A 26,928-nucleotide genomic window follows, 5' to 3' on the forward strand; every position below is an offset into this window, starting at 1 on the left:
CCCATTTCCTTATGAAAATACTGCCGAGCTGGATTTTCTGAGCCATCAGCAGCGCAGGTCAGAATCTGGACTCGAAAAAGAATAAAGTGATGATGACGTATCCGTCTTTTCCCTTCATTTCCGGAATTCTGGGTACGAAACATATATTTTTAAATTTTAACAAGAATTAGAAACAGGTTCTTTTCACTGTATCCTTGTCGAATTCTGGCAGTGCCTCCTGTGGATGTTTTTCTGAAGCACAAGCCATCCTTCCTCAGATTCTTTTTTGTCTTTTTCTCTTTTTGTCTGTCTTTGTCTATTTTTATCAAGTTAGTTATTAGTGAAGCAAAGCAAGAATCAGTTTCAGTCAAGGTCAAACTTCGGAGAAGTCAGCGTGGCAGTGTCAAGAAAAAAATCAATCTGCTTTCCCAAAAACATTCCCTTTCTTGGTCATCAAGGCTGCAGTTGATGAAAAAATTGTTGCATAGCTGAACCTCTAATTTTTCAGGTTATTTGGAGTGAAATGTTTCAACGAAAGCATTTGAACTACCAAATACTACAAATATTACATACTACTACTACTTCATACAACCAGAGTTTTGATCTAGTAGTTTTTGATCAAGTTATTGTTGGGGGCCAGAGGAATGCAACTAAAAAATTTCTTGCACACTTTTCTCGAAAGCGTCCGTAGTAGAAACTGCGTTGTTTTTTACGGCTGAACTTGAATGTAGGATGTTGTAGCTGACTTCGTATGGACTTAACCAGAGCAAGAGTTCGGTAGGCAACCGTTAGGAGAAGAAAGGCAGTGTCGGTTGCCCAGCTTCACCCAGCGCTTTTATCTCGGTAACTCCGTCCACGTACTGGAACATCTCTGCGTAACATTGGTAGTAAATCTGCTGAAATTGGACACGACCCAGTGAAGTACGGTGTGCCGTACATCACTGTCTCATTTCCACCTCGAATTTGCTTAGCAACGGGACCTTGTTCATGAAATTCAGTTTACTTTATTGCAGCCACTTCGTTAACGGGACTAAATTACGGCAAGCGATTCTTCCCTCTCATTTTCAATATTGCTTATTGCAAGCTAACATGCAGCAGTTTATGGCAAAAGTATGAGATGTAAGTGTGCTGATGGGAAAGAGAAGGGCTTTTTCTGGGATGGATACCTTGCAGAATATGATTAACAAAAGCAATTGTAATTTTATAACTTAAATAGCTGGGACAAAGGTCTACAGACTGAAAACTTAGCACTGCTAGTGCTAGCTATTTTCTTTGGAGGAATTTCCACCGAACAGTCATTTTTCTTCTGCTTTAAAACAAACACTGACGGGAAAGTGCTGAAAACCGCAATTTTCAACTCATTTACGAGAAGGGTCCCTGATAACATGTGCAAGTTGTTATCTGGCCATTTGGTTCACCTCCCTTCACAGTCAGGAATTAACATAAGCCCGGGGACTGATTTGACGGAGTTTTTCTTTTTCCAAGGTCTCAGGTATCCTACGACTGCTTCTGTTTCTTACGACTGTTAATAGTTCGAAACTTTCATGGAGCTGAAATACTTTGAAAAATAATAAACGAACAGAAATAAAACTGCAAACTAACGGCAACACTGTCAACACTAAGGAAAAGAAATAAAGAAGCAAAAATATATTTGCAGCGCGATTCAGTGGTGATTTTAACGATGAACGATGATGACCATCATTTGGTACGTGGAGTGAAGAAATTGTGAGAACTCTGGCAAGATTGATAACTGATTGGTACAGACTGAAAACTTAGCAGTGTAGTGCGCAACCGCTTACGCAACTGCGCCGAGCTACTGGTCGTTTAAACCGTTCTTTATTTGTACCCCTGTCAATCTATAGTCGATGTACCGAATTTGACCAAATCTTTATGATTCGAATGCTTTACAATGCTTGAAAAAGCAAGTTTTTGTTCAAGAAATCATTGACAGATATGGATTTCACAAAGATGACGTACAAGTGGAGAAGTTAAACTGCACATCAAGTCACATGTTGAGGGCAGTAGATAGTGCTTTCAGTTTCGCAAACGAAGGGATTGCCGTGGTGACCATTTTCGGTGTACCATTGTCCAGAAGACATCATCTGAAAAGAGATACTTATTACCTTAAGACCCACCGAATAAATAAATACTGCACATTAGAGCGCAAAACCATTGTGCATGATATATTAAAGTGATTAAAAAAAGATAAATAAGCAAACACAAATAAGTCGTTATGTGGCGAGAAGTGTAGGTGCAGTGATACACAAACCGTTTGCAATGGACTTATGGATAGATAGAGTGTTTCAAACCTACAAGCGTGGATGTTTTATTACAGTCTGGTTGTCTTTGAACCCAGTTTTGAAAATCGAGATCCGAACCGTCCATCCAATGAAGTTCACATTGTCCCTCAATCTTCAACCCGATCCAGGCGTCTGCGTCGTCTTCATCCATGTTTGGATCAAGTGCTAGGATGAAGCTCATTTTGTTTTAAATGATATCATTTAAAAACATTCACAAGAAAGTGTCACAAGCGCTGATGTCTTCCTTAATGAACATTGTAGTAGTTATGTAACCATAGTTAATTTCAGAATTTCTGAAAACAAAATGACTTGCCTAGAAGGAATTGATTGTGTTCCATAGAATGAATGGATGCTAAGTGTCCATCGTACCCATTGCAATTCTTCTCTGCCTCATCAAAATTTGAATAATCGTCGAATATCTGGTATGGAAGGTTACGCATAAATTAACCAATTTTACATTTCAAATAACGTTTTTTGCCTTCTTTCTGACACGAAGTGGGTTGAGCACATACGAGTGCGGTAGGGCGACGCAGTCGCGACAGGGCAGGTAAGGTGGTACGAGGAGTTCTTCAGCGCAACAAAATACGGTATCAGTTAATAGGTTCGTCACACAGGCGGAGCGCAGATGCTTAGCCTCAGGAACGATTCATTCTCCGCTGTTCCATGATCAGTGGGAACACACCAAAAACCCCAAAATTTGAACCCCAAAGTCACACCAGGAAGAATAAAAAACCTAAGAAAAAGATCGAAGACCTAACGATTTTGAACTACACCTTGTAGCACATATTCGTTGCCTTGTAGTAGACCCAACCATCGACTTCAGCTGCCGGAGTGGCTTGCAGTTTCACACCTGCAAATATTGGCTTTGAACACGGAAGGAAACGCCGGCATGCCTCTATGAGCTTAAGGATAGCTGTTTTTCTTACGTGTCCTTTTCCTCACCTGAACAAAAATTAATTATAATTCTAAGGCTAACTGATGAATGCGAACCAGCCACCGGGAACCACCGAGACGATGATTTTCTTTACTGGAGCTCATTTTAATCTACCATTGAAATCACTCATTCTTCGAGAAATAGAACCTGTACATACATTTACAATTAACAGGTAGCATCAAAATATTTTCTGAGCCCTTTCGACAGGAGTTAAATGAAAAAACATTGGCAAAGAAAAGTTGTTATTCCTTTTTAGAGAAAGAATTAAAGAGAATTATATTTGCTGCTGGAGCCAGCAACAAATGTTATTCTTTTTGATCTGAGCTCTTGGCGAATACTCTATTACATTACATTTGAATATAAACTACTGTGCAGAGTGAATCATCCCATAGCTATTTTTCCCGAAGAATTGCCAAAATCACCTATTTCAACAGTTTTTTCTTTGCAATCTTATCTACTTGATTGTTGCAGGACTAGACTAAGTTGAAAAATATAAGTTTAGTTTTGAACAAACCTCTAATTGATTTAATGGAAGGACAAAGAGCTGTTCAGCTTAACAAGTTGTTTAAGTTCTGGCCTTTGAAAAAGTGGTTTTGCGCAATAGATGCGATTGAGTGGAATTAAGTTGGACACTAATTTGATAAAATTGGTCTAATAGAATAGTATGCAACAAGCGCTGAATTTAAAAAAAGCATTTTCACAAGTCGACAGTTGTTGAAATAGAGTTATTGCTCCATCCAAAAAAAACTTTTTCGAGTGAAATTATTCTATACTTGCTGCATACTTTGCTGAAACATATGAGAGATAATTTTCTATAAGAGAATTCATCACAAATTCTAGTTGGAAACTAGACTGAGTATAGGAAATATTTCCACCGTGTTACTTCTAACCTGTAACGTCTGTCGATGATGTCTGCCGGTCAAGTTCCGATGAGGTAGGAAGGGACGTCAACCTGAATTTCGTTTTATTCTTCTGAAATTGTTATGTTAACCACAGTCTTCCTACGCAAAATAATATTTTATGACTGAGCATTAGCGATGAGGAAATCAAAAAAAAAAGAACTTCCTGCACACGGTAGAACATAAAGATTCGAGTTCTTTTTTCAATGCTCACAAATGCTTCGATAAAAACTCCATCCCACTTTTTCCCGTGAGTAAAACTTTCAAAAAAAAAATCCGAGGAAACCCTACTTCGGGGTTTGCGATCTAATATGTTTCTCTCATACAAAGAAAATGACACCCGGTGAGCAATGGAGATAAAACTGTGAAATATGAAATTTTGAGAGGAATAAAAGGGCGACGAACTATCTGTGAGAGTCTTGTGTACATTTGTGGCACGCGAGCCCAGTCCGATCTTATTCGGAAAAATCTACACAAACGACTTAAACCTCCCAAGAACTGCTCTGATGCAGTTGATAAAATTGAAAAAGTCATCTTAGGGGCGCTGACACGAAAACAAATTGTTTGCAAGTCATCAACAGAAATACCTTGGCTGGTCAAGGACGACTTCACGTTTGCAGCTCGGATCAATCTCTGCGCCTCTTCCAATAACGTATGCCTCTCTTGCGAACATGAGCTGAGAAGTATCGTCGGCCGTAAAGAGCTCGCAAGAATTCTAAGCACGATGAATGGAGTTGAATTGGTTTACTTTATCCATCCAAATATTTCTGCATATATTGAAGCAACAATTAAATTTCTTCTTCTTATCTATCAGTTACAAATTCAGATGTGGATAGTGAAAAAAATTCTGAAATAATCACAGAGTGCAGTAGAAGTAAAATTCTTTGTTGAGTAATTTGACTGAAATTTTCTGATCCTGTTCGGAGCATCATCAGATCATATCTTTCTTTCCAAACGAAAAATAGTCGATAATTTGAGAAATTTGCCTAATTTCTTCTGCCACGTCTCCACAAAAACCTGAAAATATTTGTTTCGGAAAAACTCTAGAAGAACTACGGTTCTCTAGAAACTAAGTTCGGCAAGTGAGTAATTCTTTGTTTTCAATGGGCGACTCTTTCTTGTAAAGACCTCATATAATAGCCTTTAAGTGGATTTCCAAACCAAAAAAATGGTTCCAAATCTTGGAATAAAAGGAAGAAATCACAACCAGCCTAGTCTATATTATACTTCATATGGGAAATGGCTACAGCTTCAACAACTTTAACTCCTATGCATGGTCAAATGTGAAAGTGAACAAATATGGTTATGTAAAGACGCACATTCTCGTACTGGATGTACTTGCAGCCGATTTCCTGATAACACGAACGAAAGCAGTCATCCTCTGTTACATTTGGATCCGTGCGTAACATCTTAGCCGTCTTTTTCTCGTTCTTTTCCATCTTCCAGAAAGAGCAAGCTAGTTCAGCAGAGATCTAAAGTTTAAAAGATGACAGTTCACTGACTTACTTGACTTAATTGGCGAGCTGATGTTACGGCCTCACACGATTCATCTTCTACGAAAACTTGCACAGAATCAGTCTATTCGGCCCTATTTCATAGCCTGCGAAACTTTAAGTCTCTTCTGAACTGCCTATCCACGCCGAGTGTCCTCAAGTCCTCTTTCACTCCACTTCACCTAACTCCAGAATTTCCGTTTTCGGCCAGGCGACTTTTTCCAGCTTGAACCTCGCGAGTTTCTCAGAACTCGCTGAACGAGGAGCTCTGCTGATCTTTTTAGTATATGTCCAGAGAAGCGAAGACAATTTTCTGTAGCTACATTCGATGGCGGTTCAAGATATTGATACCTTTCACTTGCCGTCTGCCGGTACACCACACGGGCAAAGATTTATTGTAGCAATGCCAGGCTAAAAGTACCCAATTAGCCGTTAGCCATCTAAACATCTTCTTTTCCATGCAGTCAAACCTCTCCATCATCGTGAACGGTGGTGCTCTTGTCTTGGATCCATACTTCATGATGGGGCGATTTCGGATAGGAAGACTTGCAACTTGACTTCGCTGATGATGAGGGTCGACCAAAAGCATTTTGTTAAGGAGTAAAAGGCAGAAATAGCCTTAGCGTGTCTTTGCTGAATAACTCTCTCCTAGCTGGCTTTGTTCTTCCGCATACAGTCTATTGACAAAGGTGACAGAACTATTCGACGAGTTCGATCAGATGTCCGCCCAAGCTGATTCCCGTTCCCTACCAAGAGGCACCTTGATAGAGCTTTCACGATGTCTGCAGAACCTTGATCGATTGTTCTTCGCATGATGTCATTGATGCCGAAATCAAACGGGAAGGGTCCCGCCACTGCCCCTTGACTTACTCCAGTCGCCACCAGAACAGTTGTGCATCCGGCTGGTGTCCTAAGTGCAGCAATTCTTCGTTTATTTACGTCATCAAGCAAGACAAAGAACTTTTCTGGTACTCCATCGGCGCGGAGCGCTCGGAGAAGACACCATCGATAAGGAGAGTCAAAAGCGGCTTCAAAGTCCAGAAATGCTAATTGCGTTAGCTTCGAATACCGGTCCCAGATTTCTCCTAACGATGAGCACTTGTCAATCGTAGATCGGTCACGACGGAAGCCAGCTTTCTCGTAGCGCGGTGTTTCTTAACGGTGTTTAGTGAGTCGGTTCAGGGTAATCAGCTCCAAAAACTTGATTCAAAAATTGCCAATGAGTTTTCCTACCGTTTGGATGCTTTCTGTAGGGTGATGAGGCGCTTGAGAGGATAAATCACTGATGGCTTCGATTTTTTCCTGGCTCTGACGAAAGCGCCGAAACGTTAGCTGTTGTTCAATAAAGGTAGATCAATACAAATCTTGGCTACAGCTCAAGAAAATCAATTAAAAACTACGATTCAGGAATCCTTTATTAAATCCGTATTGATCGGGTGATGTTTTTCACTCCAGCATTTTCCGCGTTAAACCCCTCGCCTCCACCAGATTTTCCAAGTTTCGTCTTTTGGATACAGACCAGAACCTCCGACTGGGTAGGTGGTTCCTCGTCGACCGCATATATCTGTCTATGAACGTGCTCGAGTTCAAGAGCTGATGGGGTTTGCCGGTCCAGCAGTGTACTGAAGTGGTGTCCCTGAATTGGTAGGGTTGCTTCAACAACAGCCACTCCATTGGCAGTGCTGAGGAATGTAGAACATCTTTTTGTCCTGTATACTGCTTTAGAAAAACGTAAGCTTTCCGTGGGTTCTTGTCCTTCCACGCCCTTCCAAACCACTTTGCTCTTGACGTCCACTTGTTGTCGCGATCTTCTTGCACTAAACGACGGAACTTCATTTTCAGACGCGTTTCATGGTCGAAATCATAAGTGATAGGGGCGAAAAATGCAGAATTGTACGTGAATCTTGTCTTCTCCCATTGAAAGGCGAACATCTTCCGACGCATTTGAACCGTATCTTCCCTAGATGTGAAGGAATCAGCACCGCAAAACTTTTTCCTGGCCCGAACTCCAATGTGAATAGACATACGTTGGCGGAATTTTGTTCTCTATTCTTCGTCTCTCAGACGTGGGATGTCGATTTTCGGTTAGGGAAGAAAGTACTACTGTCTCCGTAGGTGCGTAGGCGCTTACCATCCAGAGATTATGTCCTCTGCAATACAGCATTCGTACAAAGAAGCATCTGAGCGACGTTGAACCAAATTCCTCCACCATGTTGTTGTAATCGTTCTTCACAGCTATACCGCTGCCACCTACATTCCTTTCATCAGCATTGCCGCAGCAGATAGTGTAGTCTCTGATACTGATGACCGGCGGACCTAAGATGCATGTTTCCAAACGGCAGACAGAGATATCGTAAAAGCTTGGACAAGGTGGTTTGTTTGAGTTAACTCGACGATGCTCGGCTGTTCAGCTTGACGAAACGAATGTTTGTTGCCAAAGATACCATGTTCCCTTCAGGCAGTGGACCTCTCAGATTATGGGCTTCGCGGATGTGCTGGACGACAGCACCTCTTTGCAATGTATGGGAATCTTGCGACATATAACTGTGTACGTTATAGCTCGTACGATTCCTAATGCGTACAATCAAATGCCTGATTACGTTTAGTGAAAGCAGGGCCACCAGGTGCAGGTAGCAATCAGAGTCGTATGTGAAGCTCCAACTCACCAAAATGGAAATGCCCTAAACAATGCGTGCAGATAAAAAATTGTTGAAGAAAGTCGCTGCTCAAAAAATTGCTGCATTTATTGTGGACTCTCTTTCTTTGAACAGTGTTTTTAGGTCCAGACCAACTTTGAATTGTTCGAGTTTCCATGGCGAGGGATCAGTTCTGATGCAAAGAAAGCAGAACCAGGATTGCATTTCTTTTACAGTTCATGCTTAAAGGCATCACACCACGAATAGGAGGAGGTGCAGATTTCAGGTGGAGTATTCGTATACGGGATGGGAGACTATGGAGAGGGCGGTGATTCCGTCCATTTTTTCCTAATTGCCGTAAAAAACGGCCCGGAAGATGCAGCGCCGCACAAGGCTGGCGCGCTTCAATCGAACTCCTTGTAGGAAATAGTGCGCCAGAACGCCTGAAACCGTAAAGATTTTCGTACCTGGTTCCAGCCAATCAGTACGATGAACCAAATAACACGGAGTGCTACCATTTCGCTGCAATTTCGAATCATATTTTAAGTAGAAAATACGACAATAAAGCTGGAAAAAGGAGTAGAGAGAAAGGATAAAGGATAAAGGATAAAGTTTCTGGCGTCAATGAATCCACTTGGGATGCGCCCCCACGTCCGCTTGAATTCAGTATCGTTTGCGGTTTACGAACATGTAACTGCCTTATACAATGACTTGCGAGGGCTAGCCAATGTGCCAAGTCAGTGTTTTTATCCTCCCAGACATACCTGGTGCCAGAAGTGCGAAAGTTCGACTTTCTTTTAATCTTGGCATAAAGATTGCAACTTGTTGATAGTCGAATTTAAGCAACAGCCAAGATTGCTAACAAACTTTATTACAGCTAACTTTTCGGCATTGTCGCTTTCGTCAGAGCTTCAGTAGCCGTGTTGCCGTGATGTTAGCGGATATCCGCGTGGTGCAATCGCTCCGCTCTTGCGAAAGCGACAACGCCGAAACGTTAGCCGTAATAAAGTTTGTTAACAATCTTGGCTGTTGCTTAAATTCGACTATCAACAAGTTGCATATGTGGTACCACTTTATAGACCCCGCAGGGATGAAAGGGTGAGTACTAGAGCGGATTCGAACTTTCGATCGATCTTGCAGGAAACGGAACCTCTAACCGCTATAATACACCCGCCCCTGGAGAAAGGATAGATTAAAAAACATTTGTAAGGGCGTTCTGAAAGGTTAACCATCCAAATTTAGAGTAAAACTGCTTACTACTTTAACTCCACAAATCTAACATTAAAAAAAGATTGTAAGCGTTACCTCATAAATAGTCAAAGTGGAAATCACACCCTTATTTGTGTAGGATTTTCTACTTCCCGTTATGGGCACAACATCGACATAAACTTGTACATTAATCTCTACATCTATCCTACCACGAAAACTTTCAGGAAGTAAAAGAAGAAAAAAGGAACCAGGGGAAAACAGCAACCTCTAAACCATTTCTTCAGTATTAAATAGTATTAAGATGTAGCCACCGCTTGCTAAATATGCATAGACTGTTATGAGTGCGGATTCCCTAGTGTAGGTAAAATCCGAATTCAAGAAAGAAGGTTGTGTTGATGACGCACTCGCCATTTCTTATGTGAAGTCGAAGAACGTGCGTCTTCCATGAAGAAAACGTAGAGTCCACGGAGAAGATGATGTTCAAAAGAAGTTGACGTGCACCTCCCATGTTCTTGTATCACCCAATTTCACAACAGCTGTCTGGAGATGCCGGCAGCGTAAAGTCCAGAAACCAGAAACCACCCTTCTTCAGGTTTTTTTTTGTTAATTTGTTCAGGAAAATTATTAGTGAAGCACTGAATATTTGTTTGTGCAGCGTCGAAGAAAACTTGAGTCAATATTCCAGTGGCAAAAAATCAATCTGCTTTTCGAAAAAGGAATTTCTCGTTTAGCTATGAAGGATGAAGTTGAGGTTGATGCAAAAGTTTGCTGCATAGCCGGACCTCTGATTTATTCATGTTACTTGTAGTTGAAATATTCCGTCGAAACAATTCTGACCTGCATCAAAATGCAAACATTACATACTAATACATTCAAATCGAAACCAAAATAATACAACTGCGGTTCTCTTTACATATTAATTTCTCTTGGAAAATGTTTTTTTTTTCACAATTTTTAAGAGAACTTAACGTGGACACTGCGTCCATATTTGCGTTTAGTGGTAATGTGTAGTGGAAAGTGCTGCTACGAGAAAAAAGGGAGTGCCGATTTGCCAGCTCTAACCAGCACTGCTTTATAGGCGACACTGTTCACCTATTGGGACATCATTACGTGGCATTGGCAGTACAGACACAGGAATTAGAAGACGTCTCTTAGCAGCCGACAGAGTATAACAGGTCGTTCATCACGACACTCTTTTACACGACCAATTTACCTAGCAACTAGAGCTTCCGTTCGTTTTTTTGTGTTCCAAATAAGGTAACATGACGAATTCACGGCACCAGTTCTTCCCTCTCATTTCTTTATCTCATACTAGAAGCCAACAAACAATAGCTTAAAGCAAAGTATGAGATGTAATGTGGGTACGGAGAAAATGTAAGACTTGTTGGGGTGCATGTCTCGTAGAACACAATTTAAAAAAGCGAGTAGGCGCTTATATTACTTGTGTAATCAGTAATCTTGCTATTTTGTGCACCTCCACTGTAATCAGGATATAAAACTAGTCCCGAAGCAAATTAACAGAATTTCTCTCCTTCGGATGTCTCACACGTCTTGCGACTGCACTGTTGGTATTTCGAATCTTTCATGAATCTCAAGAGATTTCAAATAAAGTGAAAATTTTGGGGCATTCCAAGCGAATCAAGTCAAGTAACGTCAACACCTTATACTAGATCTTCAAACTCAATCACTCTACTCTTCGTTTGGTAGAATAAACCTTTCCTTTCCTTTTCTCCTTTACTCCAGCAGGAACATATCATATCGGATAGTTGAAGTCCTAATGAATTGTCATCTAGCCGACTTTACAATCCTGAGCTTCAAACAAATCAACTTAAGGGAGCCCTCCTCATATTGCTCTCTCAGAAGAGAAGAAACGTATTCCAAGACTCTCACACGTAAGTAAGGCGCCAGAAAGGTGAAAACGATATGATGCTCGGTTCGGTTGCGTAACGTGTTGCGCGCAAAGAGGCGCAGTGTAGCCAGCGGTTGTGAGGTGGAAATATCACTAGTTTCACTTAAACTGGAATGATGAGTTGTGCCAGACCCCTTCGACGATATCTGCTACGTGCCACCGCGCTGCTTCGAGCGCAACTGCTTACGCGACTGCACCGAGCTTCAAGTCGTTTTGAACTGACTGCGCACTCAACGATTCGATGACTATTCGCTCCCTGGTTGATCCATAATCAACGAAGTACTGAATGTGACCAAATCTTTATGTTTCAGATGTGTTATACTACATAGAAAAGAAAACTGTTGATGAAGAAATCGCTTACGATTATGGACTCTACAAACATGTCGCAGTAGAGAAAAACTTAGGCTGCACATTTAAATTACGTGTTTAGAGCAGTAGACAATACTTTCAGTTTGACAAATAAAGTTGAACGAGTAGTAATCCGGATAGTCGGCCCACTTTCCTTCCGGTTGCATCTGGAAAAAGACACTTATTAGCTGATACAGAACACCCACAGCCTAAATAAATAGTGTACCACGCATGCACCGCAGGCAAACCGGTGCACAGACTGTTTACAAGTAACTTATGGAAAGATAAAGTGTTTCAAACTTACAGCCGTTGAGTTTTCAATACAGTATACATTGTTTGGTTCTCCTTCATTCCAATATTGGAAATTGACATCCGAACCATCCCACCAATATTTCAGACGAGAAGAAGGATCACATGGTCCCCTAAGTCTCAATCCGATCCAGGATACGTCTGGATTACCTTCTTGATTAAGTGCTGGAACGAAACTCTTCTTTGATCTGAAGGATATTTATTTAAAAACAGTTATAGGAGTGTGAAGCAAGAGTGGACCCTCTTCTTGATGACCATTATCACTGCAAGAGTCAGCTAATTGCAAAACTTCTGACGATAGAATTTTCCGATAACAAAATCACCTGCCTAAAAGGAATTGATTGTGTTCCATCGAATGAATGGATGCTAGATGTCCATCATAGCCATTGCAATACTCTTCTGCTTCGTTAGAAGCTACAGGAACGTCAAATTTCTGGTATGGAAATTATACATGAATTTATCAAAATAACGTTTTAAATGAAGTTTTTTGCATGCCTGCTGACACAGTTAGCGTTGAACACATTCACGTACGGTACACAAAGCAGGTCAGATAGTTCGGGAAGTATTTTAGCGCAACAAAAAAGGTAATTGATTAATAGGTCGGACAGGAGGAGCACAATTGTTTATTTCCAGGATTGATTAGTGCCTTCCACGACTTATGTTCACATGATCCATGATCGCCAGGAACCCAGCAGAAATCTGCACTGGTGCGCAATTATCAGTAGTGTGCTTTCTTTAGTCCTACGTCGTCGGAATTTGTAGTAGTGCAAAAACGGAGAGGAAGACTCCAACGTAAAAGAAAAAGGTGGCCGAACATCGTCAACAGCGGCTAAGAGCTGGAAACATTAAGACTAGTGATCTCTCCGCTTGGCGTAAAGACAGTGAATCACGTAAATGTTGCCTTTGTTGGCATCTATCAACCAATGGATAAAGAACAGTAGTAAGGTTCCCGAGCAAGTCCGTAATCCGGCTCAATTCTTCCAAGAATCTAGAAAAGCAGCTCTGATCTTGTCTCCCCAACAATGCAAATTATTACAGGTAATAGAGCGTGGGGAATAGAATTCATACTTATGATTGCGCTGATGGAGCAGCTTTCGCTGCTTATTTGAAATATATTGCGCTAAAGTTGTAGGAACACGGGGACTTTCCCGCAATCTATCGCGTAATAGGTTGCGTCGTTGGGAAAACAGGATCTGGTGTTGGTTCACACGCGGTTCTCTGCGTTCCTAGAGGGAACTGGAAAGAACAAACACTTCAGTAGATGCGCGTTTATCTACCTACCAGTAGCTGCAACATGGGGAACGTATGGAACACACTTTTCAACCCCGTTAGCCGCAGATTCAAAGCTATTATTGACAAAATTCTACCAAAATTAATTCTACTGCGAAAACTGCCTCTTATTTCCTAACTGGTTTTAAAAAAAATGGTTCAAACTTTGATTACTTTACATTTATAATTGCTTAAAAATATTAAATCATACTAATACAAAGTTATGCGAACAAAAAATAAAACGATAATTCCAAGCATCATATTCGTAAACAGGGGAGGCAAAACCCAACCCTAGTTCCTAAGATTTCCTTGAAAATAGGAAGAAAACGAGCAAATTCAATAAATTGGGTCAAAAACTGGTTGATGTCAGTTCGTCTGATGAGATTTATCGGCTAGTTGCCAACGATTTCCCAGATTTTGATAAACGATTATTTTGCCGCATTGATTCAAAGTTCACTTTGACATTACAGTAATTGTTGTCATTTGCAGAAAAAAAGAGAAGGAAAAAATCCAGAAAAAAAAGTTCAAGATCTTAACAGAGGGAATCTGCACCTTGTAACACATTTTCATTGCATCGTAGTAGATCCAGCCAGCGAGATCAGCGGCAGAAATTGTCTGTGATTCCGTTCCTAGAGAATTTGATGTTGAACACCAGGCATCACCGTGTCAATGTAAGCCTAAGGACACATAAAGTATGCTTGCGTGATCTTATCTCTCCAACGATGCAGCTTATTACAGCTCTTGAAACTAGGGCACTGCACAACGCGTCAACAATCGTACAGATTGAGCAGCTTGTGTTGCTTATCCGAGATATATTAATTGTACTGCGGACAAAGGGGTTGCTCTTTATCGCGTCATAAGTTGTATCGTTGCGGAGACTGGATCACACGGGGTATACACTTCTTTACCTTTTTCCGGATTAAGAAGCGAGTTAACAGTGATCACTTTCGTACTCCCCTCCACAACTATTCGTGGAGAGATCCTAACATCATCAATATCGTGATGCACTCTCTTTAACTGATCAGTATGAATTACAAAATGAGATCTTTCAATGGGAAAATATCGATTTTTTTCTTGAAAGTTTACTTTGGTCCGATGGCGTTCCTCAAATTCATGATTTAGAACGGAAATAATAGATGTTCTGTTTAGAACGATACTAAGCATGCCGCACAAAAATGTTCCCAAATTCCCCCGAAATCCCTGTGTGACGAAAGTAGTTGGAGCAGGATTTTTTTTTTGATCAGATAGAGCCATCCGCTAATGTGATCCTCACTCCCTTAATCTGTTCGTAGAGCTAACACTTAAAGTAATGAACGTGGGAATGAATTAATGTTCAACACAAAGAATTTTGGAGTAATTTCCTGGAAAAGCTCTTAATTGAAGAATTTCTAACCTTCAGTCAAATATTTTATTGTAAATATCTACCATTTGAATCGTCTTATAGAACTGATATGATTGAATCAGGCAAAAGTGGAAGCCGGATAGGTAAATAGGACGTTCGACGAATTCCGAAGTTAAAAAAAGGATGATTTCAAGTCCGCAACGAGTAAAGCAGGATTTATCAGGGTCTGCCTTCCAAGGATGTACTACAATGCTAGTTTACGCTGTGTCACGCGGATGTTTGGCTGATGAACACCACTTTGGGGAACAAAAAATTAGACTGCACATGAAATATTCTTTTTTCATCACAGTAAAGTAAAGGTTAGTTAAAAAAAACAAGCGAAATGGTTACTTTCACTTTGATCATCCGTCATTGATGTCTGCGAATCCAACTCCATTGTCGCAGGCAGCGAAGTCAATCTGAATTGTTTTCCATTCTTCCAGATATGAGCCGTGGTCAAACTCAATACAGGTGAATATCTGTGATTCCAAGCAAGTCGTGCATGATTCGGAACAAAATGGCGAAAACGCTGCCAACTTTTTTATGTCACTGAAACTTGGAACGGAATTCCACCCTAATTTTGGTTTGGTTCAAGCCCACTCTTTCTCAAAATTGACGATGTCTGGATCTCTCCACGAATAGGCAGAGGTTGGGGTGTGATTTGCAAATGAGCGTGATTACATTAATTTTCGTCTAACCATCTAGCGAAATAGTTTCAGAAACATCCTAGGTTGTACTCGTCTCCGACGAAGCAACTGGTTACGTGACAGAATGTGAGCAACTCTGTCGTCATTCAGCGACAGCAGCCCAATTGATATAACTCAAATAAGCAGCGGAAACTGTTCAACAAAAACATAATCGTAGTGAGTGCTGTGTTCTCGTACTCGTTCCCAGTTGTATCGTTGGGCAGGCGGGATTACAAAAGACACTTTCACATGCCTTCTTCTGGATTTGTAGGAAAAATTGAGGGCATGGTTATGTCAAAACGACATGAAGCACGGTGCAGTTGCGTACACCACTTTTCTCAAAACGGTGCGGTGGAGTGGAGGCAGCAGGTTCCAGTTCTAATTTCGCTCCTAACCGCTACGCTCCACCGCCTCGAAATAAGCCGCGTACACAAATCCACTGTGCTTCACGTCGTTTTGACCCGAATATAATTACGACACGCTACACCTTTACCCTTATCTATTCCCTTAAAGATGGCAACTTTGTGATATGGTGCGCAAAATCCACGAAAAAGGGAACTTGTACGAATTTCACTTCAAAAATTCCCGTCACAAAACAGTCCTACCTGTATGGGGGAAATAAATTTCAGTGTGTACTCGAAGGCAGAATCGTTTATAGTTTTGCGTCACTATACTGAGCTACATGCTAAAGCGTGGAGCAAGTGTAAACTTTCCGCGGGGAACGAGAAAACTGCTTATTGCCTTGCGCTCGAGTTCTCCAGCTTTTCTCTTTTTCTTTTTCTTTTTTCCTCTTTTTCTCGAGCTGTGAGTTCCGTTGGGTGTAGTTCAGAATTCGCGGAGAAAAACTATTGAATTTCCTCAAAAATTTCCAGAACTATTTTGCTGTGATTAGCAAAAGGATGAAAATATCATTTCTTAGGACGTTAACGTTAAAGGATAAATGTTGAATCGTACAGTGTCCATCCATCACTTTGAGAGACTCGCAGGGTTGATTTTAGGGTTCAGGAGGGAGACGATTAATATTACTGGAAAAATGAGCGAATACCTTGATTCATCAAGGACTACTTCCCGTTCACAGCTCTCATCAATTTTATCTCTTCCGATAGTGTACGCCTCTCCTTTGAATGAGTGCTTGACATCTCCAGAGGCGAAAATCGAGCATTTGTCCTGAACGAGAAGACCGGCGACAAACTCATTCACTATAATTATTCGGATAGTTTAGGTTCGACTGAAGGAGTCAGTCAAAGTACACTTTTTCCTCTATTTTTGATATGGGCAGTAGATGAAGAAGGAAAGAAATCGTAGAGGAGTTACGAGGTAGTTTACAATTCTCTCGGGCGGCCTAAAGCATCTTAGTCCCGTCGAGAAACATCCTATAATCACCTTTTCCTCCCATTTTTAATAATCGGGAGAGAAAGTACTGAGAATTCCGAATTGGTCATATAGTTTAGAAAATTTTCTTGTCCCGAAACTAACTTCGTTGACTTCAATGAAGGTTGTCAAATGCAAAAACAAAAGAAATGCTGCTCATTTTCAGAAAGTCTGCTCAAAAACTTTGCTTAGAAGGCCAGCATTAATAATTTCTTGGTATTAACATCACTAAAAATAGTCCAGCTCATAAAATCTATCAGTTTTTATCGGGTTTGACAGGAATCAGGTAACGAAAGGCAATGGATATTAATGCTTTTTTAGGAAAAATATTGTGAAAAATCGAAAAATTTTGTGGAAAAATTGTGACATATAATCTTAATTATAACTGAATTACAGATGCGAGAAAGAAAGAAATAGAAATAAGCATGGAAAAATCGAAATAAGAAATGGAAATAAGCAGCTTATAAACTCAAAAGACAGAAATATATTAAAGCGTCTTCACAGAGAACTCCATTTCTATTTTTCTTGTTTTAAGAGCTATGGAAAATGTGTGAGTTCGTACCAGCACGAAAGCGACTTGAAGCCCGATGCGATTCCGCAAGCTTCTGTGGTCGTCCTATGCATCTCTGCAAGCCGATTACAGCAAGCGAGGGGTCCCGCCTCGAATTTGACCGCTAACTCGACAGCGTCGCTGCGAACAGAGCCACTTACGCAGCTGCAACGAGCTTCAAGTCGTTTTGACCGGACAAAACACACTTGAATGTGGATTATTACTCATGTTATAAAGTATCCGCTTCCCTTTCAATTTTGAATTAATATTCCAACAAATCTTTGCATAATCATGGATGAAAGTGAAATTATGATGAAATCAAAAGAACGCACATTCTTATATTCATTGTACATGCAATTGACGTTCTCATAACACGAACGGAAGCAGTCATCCATCGTTGACAATTCTCGACTTATCAAGGATACGTTGTACCATCCGTGAATCCTCCAAAAAGAACAAGCTATCTCCGCGGAAAGCTAAAATTCACAAACCTTTCAGCTATTTGAATGGGAATTATCCCTGCTTTATTAGGGAATAATTGATGAATGTCTGAATAATTAAAAAAGACTTCCACGGCTTCATAAATATTCATGACCTCTAAATTATTTCCAATTTGGGATTCTCATGAAGACGAGTCATAGCCGCTGGACGAGTGCGGACGGCTGCGTCCGGGTGCGACTGAGAAGGTGTGGCCGAGTCTTAGTCGGCACCGAATACGTTGAACAATTATTGTTCGGTGTTAGACAGATTCGACATTTGTTGTTGCTGAGAATTAACGTACAGTATCGATGTTCGTTCTTGTACAGACATAATGCTCGTTATTCTTCACTAGATAACTCTAGACAATTCAGTACACTTATGGATCACATAATTAACTACTTATCACAATAGCAATTGTAGGCCGTCGAATAAAGCCTTCCCCTCCCGCTTTGTTCAGTGAAATTCAGAAGGCAGGTTTTCCCGTAATATTTAGGAGACAAAACTCTTTTTCTGTTATTGTTTTGGTTTTTAACAAAATCTAAACCCAACATGAATATCAAAAGGGGTCAGGGTATTCGCCCAGAGATGGGGCTTATGAAACTTGAACGGTAGCTTATTTGAATCAGATCTTTATTTCAGCTGCAAGGGTTTTGATTGACAGCAAAAGCAGCGAAAACGAAAAGACATCGAAGTTTATATCGAATCTGCTACTGACACCATGTTTCGACGACGTTGGCCGTTGATCTTGAATTAAAGGCATCACCCCACGAATCTGGCGTGGTATGGATTTTCATTGAAGTATGCCTATATCGGGTCGTAGGTTATGAATACAGGGGTGATTCCGCTCATCTATAATCACTGTAAACAGACGGCTTCAGAATCCGGTTCCTTACGACGTCCCCTATTGGAAGTGCCACCCTTACACCCCGCCCCCGCCTGCGACTCGTCGAATGAAATGAATTGCCTGCTCGGCACTTATTTTTTGTCGTTTTTTTTGGAAATTTTCTTCAAAATGGCATTGAAGTAATTTAGTTCGTGACAATCAGTCGCTAAAAACGAAATGTCCCTTTTCTAATTCCGTCTTCAAATTGAAGCAAAAGTTGAAGACTTTTGAAGAAGAAAGTTGAAGTTCTTCCGTTACGTACGTCAAAATGCTGAGACATGTAATTTTTTCTACTTGTTATGTAGTTTATATCCATTTTTTTTTGTTCCCTTCACTTCTGAAACCTTTTTCTCATTCTTGAAAGTCAATTTCTTCTGAAGTTTACATTTTCGCAACCGTGTGGACTGCACTAAAAACATTTTAATGGAACTGGTAACTCATGTGAGTAGAACCCAACCAAAACCATCCTACTTTACGCATACCGCAATCTTGACTCCTCCTCCACCTCCTCACTGGACGAAAGTCAAAAGTTGTACTGCCTACCTGCCTCAGGGCAACAATTGCAATAATCCACGCGATGTTAATGTAAGACATGTCCATTTATCTGCAATTTTACTGCATATTTCATAAAAGAAATAGGTGAAACCGAAAAGCAAATCCGTTTGACAAAGATTACCGAGCAATTTCTCTGGAGAAGAATTTCAGGGGTACAGCTGTTAGTGGATGGGAGGGATATGAAACGTTCTAAGGGCGTCGACGATCAACGCACAAACGCTCATAATGAACGCCACATTTCACATATGATTGATATGCTTAGCAACAATCCAATTATTGCATCTTGGATTTTTTTTTCCTCAATCGCAAAAATGTGCGGTTGACGGATTCATGGAAATGCTAGTCCTTTCCTGAAACTGCTCACTTAATGCATGGAAATTGGGAAATAATTCACTTAGATTATCTTATATCTGAAGATGAGTTGAGTTGAAAATCAAAAATATGTGGTGTATTTTCACAAACACGCGGAGTGTGCAATTGCTAATCTTCAAATCTCTTGGTATCCATCGAAAACGATCTCACCTCAGGCAAAACTAGGCTAATGTTACGATCTGATCCGCTGCAGCTTTATCGTCTTACAGGAGAACGTGTTACGGTGTGCCAAATGACTGGACAGGTTCTCAGTTTGGAAATCCTGAGAGAAAAAGTACAAGAACTGAAAAAAAAACACAATTATTCTAGTAATTTCTTGCTTCTAGTTTTTCTGGATCAAGAAAATACGACAATTAACGGACAACTACACCATCGTCGTGAGGTCTGAGCTGTACAACAGTGTTGGACAGCGTTGGATCGGGTTCGATATCCTCATTTCGACAACATTACCTCAGGTGATGTGATGGTGAGAGAATATGTTGATGTTGCAGACATTATTTTAGGAAATAGCAGTAATCATCATTCTTAAGTCTTCTCTTCGTTTTCTTCTAACGAAGGAACCACAATACAATAACCATAATCTAATATTGCCACTGCTACTTAGATATTCAACTTATTGCATATCTGGGTACTGGAGGCAATGTCGGATTGTGTCGTTCTCAAGAAAAGATTTCGAATAGAAGTAATGATCCAAAAAAGTTACAAATCCAGAATCTACGCAGTTTCCAAGAAGTTGGATCTCAATGTGCTATAATAGTTGCATTCATGCCACGATACAAGCAACGACACGATTTTCAACACTTCTGAATATTAGTTCATACTTTCCTGTTGAAAGAAATCAAATCTCCGTTGGAAATGGTGTAGATTCGTCCTGAAAGACGAACGTACGCAGTTCCGAACGATTAATACTGGCCCCGTTCGTATTAGTTCATCATATATTATACCCCTGCCTTCTAGGATCCAACCATTGAAAGCGCTGATTTACCTGCGCAAGAATCTAATCTGTCGACCCACTCCAAATATTATTTACTAATTCACATATTTGAAAAATAATCCGCAAATGATTCATGTCAATTTTGAAACTGACGACATTTTAAAGTCGTTCAGGAATACAACACAACTTCACGAGGACGAAAATAACTAAGTTAACAGTAACTTTAGAAAAGATCAACATTCAGAGGATATTTCAACATTTCGCATGAAAACCACTAGAATGAAAGAATTATTACAAAAAAAGGCTATCATGTCTGCACATGGTAGGAAATCAGCAAGCTTCACGGAAAAACTATACATAACAGTTGAAATCAGAATTGTCTTTGATGATATCTGTCTACGTCGTAATAAGATGTTACGACAGTTCGGTTGGCAAACTTTCGACCGGTCAAAGCTGCTTGAGCTTTCTGACAATCTGCACATGACGCAAATTCGACGAAGACCTGAAACTTTCGTAGGAAATTCGTAGGAAATGTAGTGACAGAGGCAAAGTAACTACAACCGAAAAACGGTTACAGTAGTTTCTTATGCAGCTACAAAGAAATGCTTATGTCTACTTACCTTTCCAATTCCAGCTACGTCTACGCCTGGTATGGGTCTCGGAACCTCCAAAGATCGCACAATACCATATTTCGAACATTCTTCACGAATATCTTCGAGTATATCTGAAATAAACTTGCGCTTAAAGCACTTACGAAACTTCGGAAGATATAAAAATTGTATTCACAAATGAAAGCAATTGATATTTCTAATGATATGAAACAACGGAACAAACAATAAACTGACCTTCATACTCCTCATCGTCCTTCAACTCATCTTCGACCACCATATTCATCAAACATAGCACTTCTGTGGGCATACCAGCTCCTTGCGAAAGATCGATACCTAATTTGTAGGAATGTTAGCCGACAACTTGTGTTATTCCGTGCCAGCACTTTTGGCATCATATCTTCATTCGTAAACAAATAATACGCGACCAAAACACTTGGCCACAACTTAAAATGTGTGCGAAGAATTCATAATGACCTACCAGCAATTGACGTTGCACTGTGTGGCATTGGCTGTGCATTGCGCGCATTTGCACAAGCTAACTGTACTACTAGTTGTTTGTCACCGAGTTGCATGCCGTTCAAACCAGCAATTGCCTGCAAACGACATTGTTGCGTAAAATGGACATCTTCTTGTTATGCATGTCGACATTTCAAGGGATATGACGTCAACCAACAAGTGAGGTAACAAGAAATATTTTTGAATTGCGAAACTGTAGTGATGGCAAGAATTAGTTCTGTATTTGATAAAAGTAATGGGAAATAGTCAACAGATTAGGAGAACGGGGGATATCTTAGCCTTTAGCCTCATGAACCGTTTCATCTCAATAAGGAGTGAAAACCAAACCTGATCAGTGAGCGTAGTATCCAAGTATTCAGCAAAGGCGAAGCCTTTCGATACTCCATTGGAATCAACAACCAGGTTGAACGCTTTCAGCTGTCCAAAGGAGCACAGCAATTCTTTTACCTAAAACAAGTAAATTCAGAACCGTTCATTTCATTATCCTTCTGTTATCTTTTTCCTACGCTTATAGACAAAAGGCGCCAATTCTGTAATACGCGCGCAAACAAAATAAAGCGTAGTTTCTAGCAATCAGATATTCACTTTCCTCACAAAAGCTTCTAACAAGTATGAAAACCGAACAACCTGCCTACTCATAACACATATCACCATGCCCCATCATACACCGTTTGCGCTGCGCTAAAAAGCCTAAAAGACAAAGAACGAGAGCTGAAATCAGAGCTGAAGGCTGTGAGCTTGTGTTGCTTTCGGCGGGGTGATTGCTAAAATGAGCTGAAAGGACTGCAGATGCTCTGCAAAAGCCAATCCAGTATATAGCTCTTTGCTCTTTCGAGTCTCATCCGATGTAGTGAATGTACAGGTAGCAGTACGAGGGCCACAGCGTCGAGCGCTGAAACACGCTCAACACATTAGTAGCCATCCCAAAAAAAAATTCGAACACTACCAAAATAGACAAGAACTTATGAAATGTTTTGCCCTGGCGCGCGAATTTCAACAAAACAAAAGAATTGCAGCAGAATTATAGATCAACTCTAGTCTAGAGAACAGAGAATTGATGACATACCTGTTCCTCATTGAGATAATTTGGTAGACCGCCAATGAAAATCTTGTTTGGAGAATCAACGACAATATTCGACACTGTAAGGACGTCAATACATTTGATTAAAAAAAAAACCGAAGTAAACTCTACCGCATACCAGGCATTCTAGAAGCCATATCGAAGCTTGCACTGATAGGTTGATAATCACGAGGACGACGAATTTTAAGTTGTTGTCCCATGAAGTTAATCCCTAAATGATTTGGATGTAAAAATTCCATTTTTTTTTCTAAACTCAAAGAGCCGTTCACTTACCGTCGAATGCCATTCCTGCAGTCGTTTCATCAATTGAACGGAACTCAATGAAGGCAAAATTTTTGTCAAGGTTGATTTGACAAGCTAGCACAGGATTTCCCGGTGCTTGGGCCAAACCGCACAAATGCATCTGGAATAACAGAACTATTTTAATATTTCTTGAAAGTAAGAGTCGTTGTTCACAAATTGAGTATGTTATCCACCCAATATCAACAAATATGATGAAGAAATTTCACTGTAATTGATTTGATCACAAACTATTCTTTTATATCGACCCGCCACGATGTGAAACAAGTCAGAATTTGAAGGTAGGATTTAAAAACGCTTTTGGAATAAGCTCTCAAGGAGGATAGTGTTCTGTTACTAAAATCAGTACCTGCTGGTTGAAGAAGTCCAACATGGCCTCTTCATTACATCCGAATGGAATATTACCAACATAGAGACGACGAGACTGACATGTGACCGATGGTCCAACAACTGGCACTGCTGCTTGCATGTTTGATCGTGGAATCGCACCAGTGGCTGAAAGGAGAAATATGACCAAAAAGAAAATTCTAAAGAAGACCTGGTGATGAGACCTTGTTGAGCTTTGTACTCCTTCGGCGTGAGGTGTTCGAATCCAACAGGGGGTATGTCCCAAAAGCGATATTTCTTCTTGGGTTCTACTCTAGGCGCACGATCACGTTCACGCTCGCGCTCTCTATCCTTTCCAGAATCTCGCTCACGCCTGAAAAAAAAAACGTCGTGTCAAACAATCTAGTACACATACAGATAGTGAGTCGAGAAATACTGACGATCGACGACGGTCACGGTCGCGATCTTTGCTGCGACTACGACTACGGCTTTTCTTATGTCGCTTGCGGTCGCGATCACGATCACGGTCGCGATCTCTCTCTCGATCACGATGCTTGTCACGATCTTCACGATCCCGGTCGCGATCTTTGTCACGATCTCCTCTCTCCGGCTTTTCGTCTCTGTTTTCCTTGACTTGAGCATCACCGTTCGCAGCAGCTGCTTCAATACTCTGAAACAGTTGTTTGACGGTATTAAAACTTTGGTTTGATGAGAAATACTGAAGTAGCTTTAAGGTCTTTTGCGATCTTTCAGATAAAAGAATGAGTTGTGGAACTAATCTCTCTACAAAAAGAAAAAAAAAGAATCATGACACTACAAGAACAAATGTTTCAAATAGTTCGAAAAGAAGAAACCAGTACTTTTGTGCACTCCCGATACGAAATGCGACGTGTTCTGAAGGGAAATAATCCCTTCGAAGGAAATCCTTACCTGATCTGCATCTTTTTTGAATGAATTGTTCATATCATCCATTCTTGCTTGCTCCTCAGTTGCAACACCAAATTCTTCGTTTTGATCCATCTTCTGGCGAATAACAATTATTGTACAGCAAAAAGGGAAAAAAAAACAAGCCGTCAAGAACTTCTTTCAAAAAACAAAGAGGAGCAGTAGTACGGCGAACAACACCGGGACAGAACAATGCATTCAAAAACTGAAGATTTAATAGCAGACACATAAAAACATAGATATGAACTCTAGATATCACTCCTGAGAATATGGCTAACGTAATAAGTTTTAAGGACTAAAAGCATGCAGTGGCACAAAGCACTGAAAAAGAACCGGAAAGTACAAGAATAGGGAACAGCGAACCAGCAAATGCCGCTTACTAAGAAATCACTGGGAACAAAATAATGCTTATCATAACTACCGTCGAAAGGGGGCCATTATATACACGGAAGCTGAGTGGGAAAAATATACAATACGTAGATAGTAAGAAAGTATGGAAAATTGACTGACTATGCGTTTACTTCAAGCAGAGCCGACAAGGCAGTTAAGTGAAGTTGATGAGTAAGTACAACTTATTGTTGCACATACAAAAAATGTAGGGGTCAATAACAATATATACACAGCGCATTTCTGCAGTCTGAATGTATAATATCGGAGATTAGCATCCACAATATGAATCATTTGCGTTCGCCGTATTCTGCCCAAGACGGAACGCAGGACGATCTTTTTCCCACAATCCTGGTGTTTGAATAATCTAAAAAGTATTAGATTGATAGGATAAAATCCCTACAAATATATCTTTCAAAAAATAGGCTAACCTTTTCAATGAGTTCCTCGAAAGCACATTGCACCCCTTCCTTCGTTTTTGCACTGGCTTCTATGAATAAAGCACGGTGACGCTTCGCAAATTTAAGACCATCGTCTCGAGACACTTCGCGATTCGGCTAAATCACAAGACTAATAAGCAAAATGTCTCGAGCCTAAGATGCCCTACACAAAAAAAAAGAACATGAATATTGGAGAAAAGGTAGCAACAATTTTTGAGGTGCCAAAGCTAAAAAGGAACTAGAATAAGTGTTGGCAAAGCCAATCTATCATTCTTGGAAGCCGTGCAACACGACACAAAAACATTAATCTTCACTGTCATTTCACTGGATCGTGAAGCTATATATTGATGTAAATATTATGCAAGCAGAACGAAAGGAACAGAGAAGAGAATAGAAATTGAAGAGGAAGGAAGAAAAAAGTGCATTAAAACTGGAATGGAACAGAAATCCATTAAATATGTGAATAAATACCATATCGATCTTGTTGCCTACAATCATCTTAACAGCATCTCCCTTAGTTATATATGTTTCCACTTCAGTCATCCAGTGGTCGAGATTCTCAAAAGAACTTCTATTTGTCACGTCATACACTGGAAAGGAGAAAATTCAAAAAGACACATGTTCAAATTATAAGGAGACACTTACCGCAAATTACACCCTGCGCTCCACGGTAGTAGCTAGGCGTCAGAGTACGGAATCGTTCCTGACCAGCCGTATCCCATATGGCTAACTTTACGCGATTTCCATCGACGTTCATTGATGTCACTCTGAAGTCCACGCCTGAAATTTCCAGATCGCTTAGAATGAATGCGCGATTGAATAGGGGAGCAGTTCTAGTTCCAGATGTAGGAAGTCGAGTTTTGGTAAAAAGTTAAACAACATATTTGTAATAGATTCCAGGGATTTCATATGTGAACAACTGTAATTAAGAATTAAATGAAATTAGGTGACTCATAATAAGAGCAAAATCTGCTGGGTGGCAAAATCGGTTCTTGTTGGAAGCAACAAATAACCGACACTCATTTAATGCACACCGCTGTTAAATATGTTGCTGAGATCTAATCTTACGTTACTGTTTAATTTACATATAATGAATAGATGAGGGATAACACTTACCTATTGTTGCAGCTATTTCAGGATCAAATGTATCGTCAACGAAACGCAGCATCAGACTAAAACAGACAAAATTAAACCTAGCAGATCCAGAAATAAGGAGAACTATTAGGATAAAGCAGGTGAAGTGATATTCTTCCTACTTTTTGGTACATACATTTAGAGAACATTCATTTTCTGAATGACTCAAAATAAAGGGTTTCAGGATCTAATAGATATCCACACTGCGGCTCAAACGTTGGTAACTCCGTCTCACACCCTTTCCCTTTTCGGATAAAGCGTCGTTGGGGAGGGGACACTCAGTGGCTCCCTTATTTCCGAAGGACTAACTTACTTTTTCTCTTACATGTCATATATCCTCTAAGACTAATGCTTAGGCTTTAGGGCTCCGATTGATTAGATTATTTACTTCGAGAAATAAGGGCGCCACTGAGTGCCCCCAGCCAATGACGCTTTACTCCCCTTTTCTTTAGGAAGAAAGAGAGAAAACCGATCATTACAAGAATCTTCACGTTCCCGCATAGTCCACTTTTGGAACGAAAAACTGGAATTGTGGAGCTGAGCTATAGAGAAATAGTAATTATTACGATTTGAAAAAAAATGCAGTTACCTTGACTTCCCCACACCACTTTCACCAATTATTAGGATTTTAAGCGTAGTGATAGTAGTACCAGAGGCATCCTCGGGTTCACTCATGTGTGACATCTGAAA

At 40.3% G+C, this 26,928-nt stretch overlaps 3 protein-coding genes across 7 annotated transcripts; all 3 read right to left on the reverse strand.

The window, feature by feature from the left end:
• Positions 1-1,979: 1,979 nt before the first annotated feature.
• RB195_008437 (uncharacterized protein) lies at positions 1,980-17,668 on the reverse strand (the record flags this gene model as incomplete). 3 transcript variants are annotated; one of them, XM_064194933.1, is made up of 15 exons in its annotated part: positions 1,980-2,081; positions 2,293-2,444; positions 2,593-2,698; positions 3,053-3,129; positions 4,104-4,165; positions 4,700-4,827; positions 5,432-5,584; positions 7,125-7,314; positions 7,380-7,565; positions 7,633-7,921; positions 8,709-8,808; positions 11,782-11,874; positions 12,012-12,204; positions 16,398-16,519; positions 17,606-17,668. In XM_064194933.1, 15 exons carry the CDS (start codon positions 17,666-17,668, stop codon positions 1,980-1,982), a joined length of 2,016 nt encoding a protein of 671 aa, XP_064046078.1. The 3 variants fall into 3 exon arrangements, with proteins under 3 accessions (XP_064046078.1, XP_064046079.1, XP_064046080.1); XM_064194935.1 differs by lacking the exons at positions 1,980-2,081; positions 2,293-2,444; positions 2,593-2,698; ... (3 more) ...; positions 5,432-5,584; positions 8,709-8,808 and adding exons at positions 6,254-6,759; positions 11,557-11,641 and having other exon boundaries at positions 7,091-7,314; XM_064194934.1 differs by lacking the exons at positions 4,700-4,827; positions 7,125-7,314; positions 7,380-7,565; ... (4 more) ...; positions 16,398-16,519; positions 17,606-17,668 and adding an exon at positions 6,027-6,194 and having other exon boundaries at positions 4,104-4,185.
• Positions 17,669-20,867: 3,199 nt separating this feature from the next.
• RB195_008438 (uncharacterized protein) lies at positions 20,868-24,352 on the reverse strand (the record flags this gene model as incomplete). Of its 3 annotated transcripts, XM_013440206.2 has the most annotated exons (12): positions 20,868-20,999; positions 21,118-21,221; positions 21,343-21,441; positions 21,587-21,701; positions 21,952-22,071; positions 22,691-22,764; positions 22,824-22,916; positions 22,979-23,108; positions 23,355-23,500; positions 23,557-23,705; positions 23,773-24,002; positions 24,263-24,352. In XM_013440206.2, 12 exons carry the CDS (start codon positions 24,350-24,352, stop codon positions 20,868-20,870), a joined length of 1,482 nt encoding a protein of 493 aa, XP_013295660.1. The 3 variants fall into 3 exon arrangements, with proteins under 3 accessions (XP_013295660.1, XP_064046081.1, XP_064046082.1); XM_064194937.1 differs by lacking the exons at positions 20,868-20,999; positions 21,118-21,221; positions 21,343-21,441; positions 21,587-21,701; positions 21,952-22,071 and adding an exon at positions 22,463-22,516; XM_064194936.1 differs by lacking the exons at positions 22,691-22,764; positions 22,824-22,916; positions 22,979-23,108; ... (2 more) ...; positions 23,773-24,002; positions 24,263-24,352 and adding an exon at positions 22,252-22,278.
• Positions 24,353-24,935: 583 nt separating this feature from the next.
• On the reverse strand, positions 24,936-26,922 carry RB195_008439 (uncharacterized protein; the record flags this gene model as incomplete). Its single annotated transcript, XM_013440207.2, has 6 exons — positions 24,936-25,031; positions 25,096-25,221; positions 25,576-25,694; positions 25,750-25,884; positions 26,221-26,276; positions 26,828-26,922. The coding sequence occupies 6 exons, from the start codon at positions 26,920-26,922 to the stop codon at positions 24,936-24,938; spliced, it is 627 nt and encodes a 208-aa protein (XP_013295661.1).
• Between the last annotated feature and the right edge of the window lie 6 nt (positions 26,923-26,928).

Source organism: Necator americanus, chromosome III (genome assembly GCF_031761385.1).
Source record: "Necator americanus strain Aroian chromosome III, whole genome shotgun sequence".
In the NCBI taxonomy this organism is placed as follows: domain Eukaryota; kingdom Metazoa; phylum Nematoda; class Chromadorea; order Rhabditida; family Ancylostomatidae; genus Necator; species Necator americanus.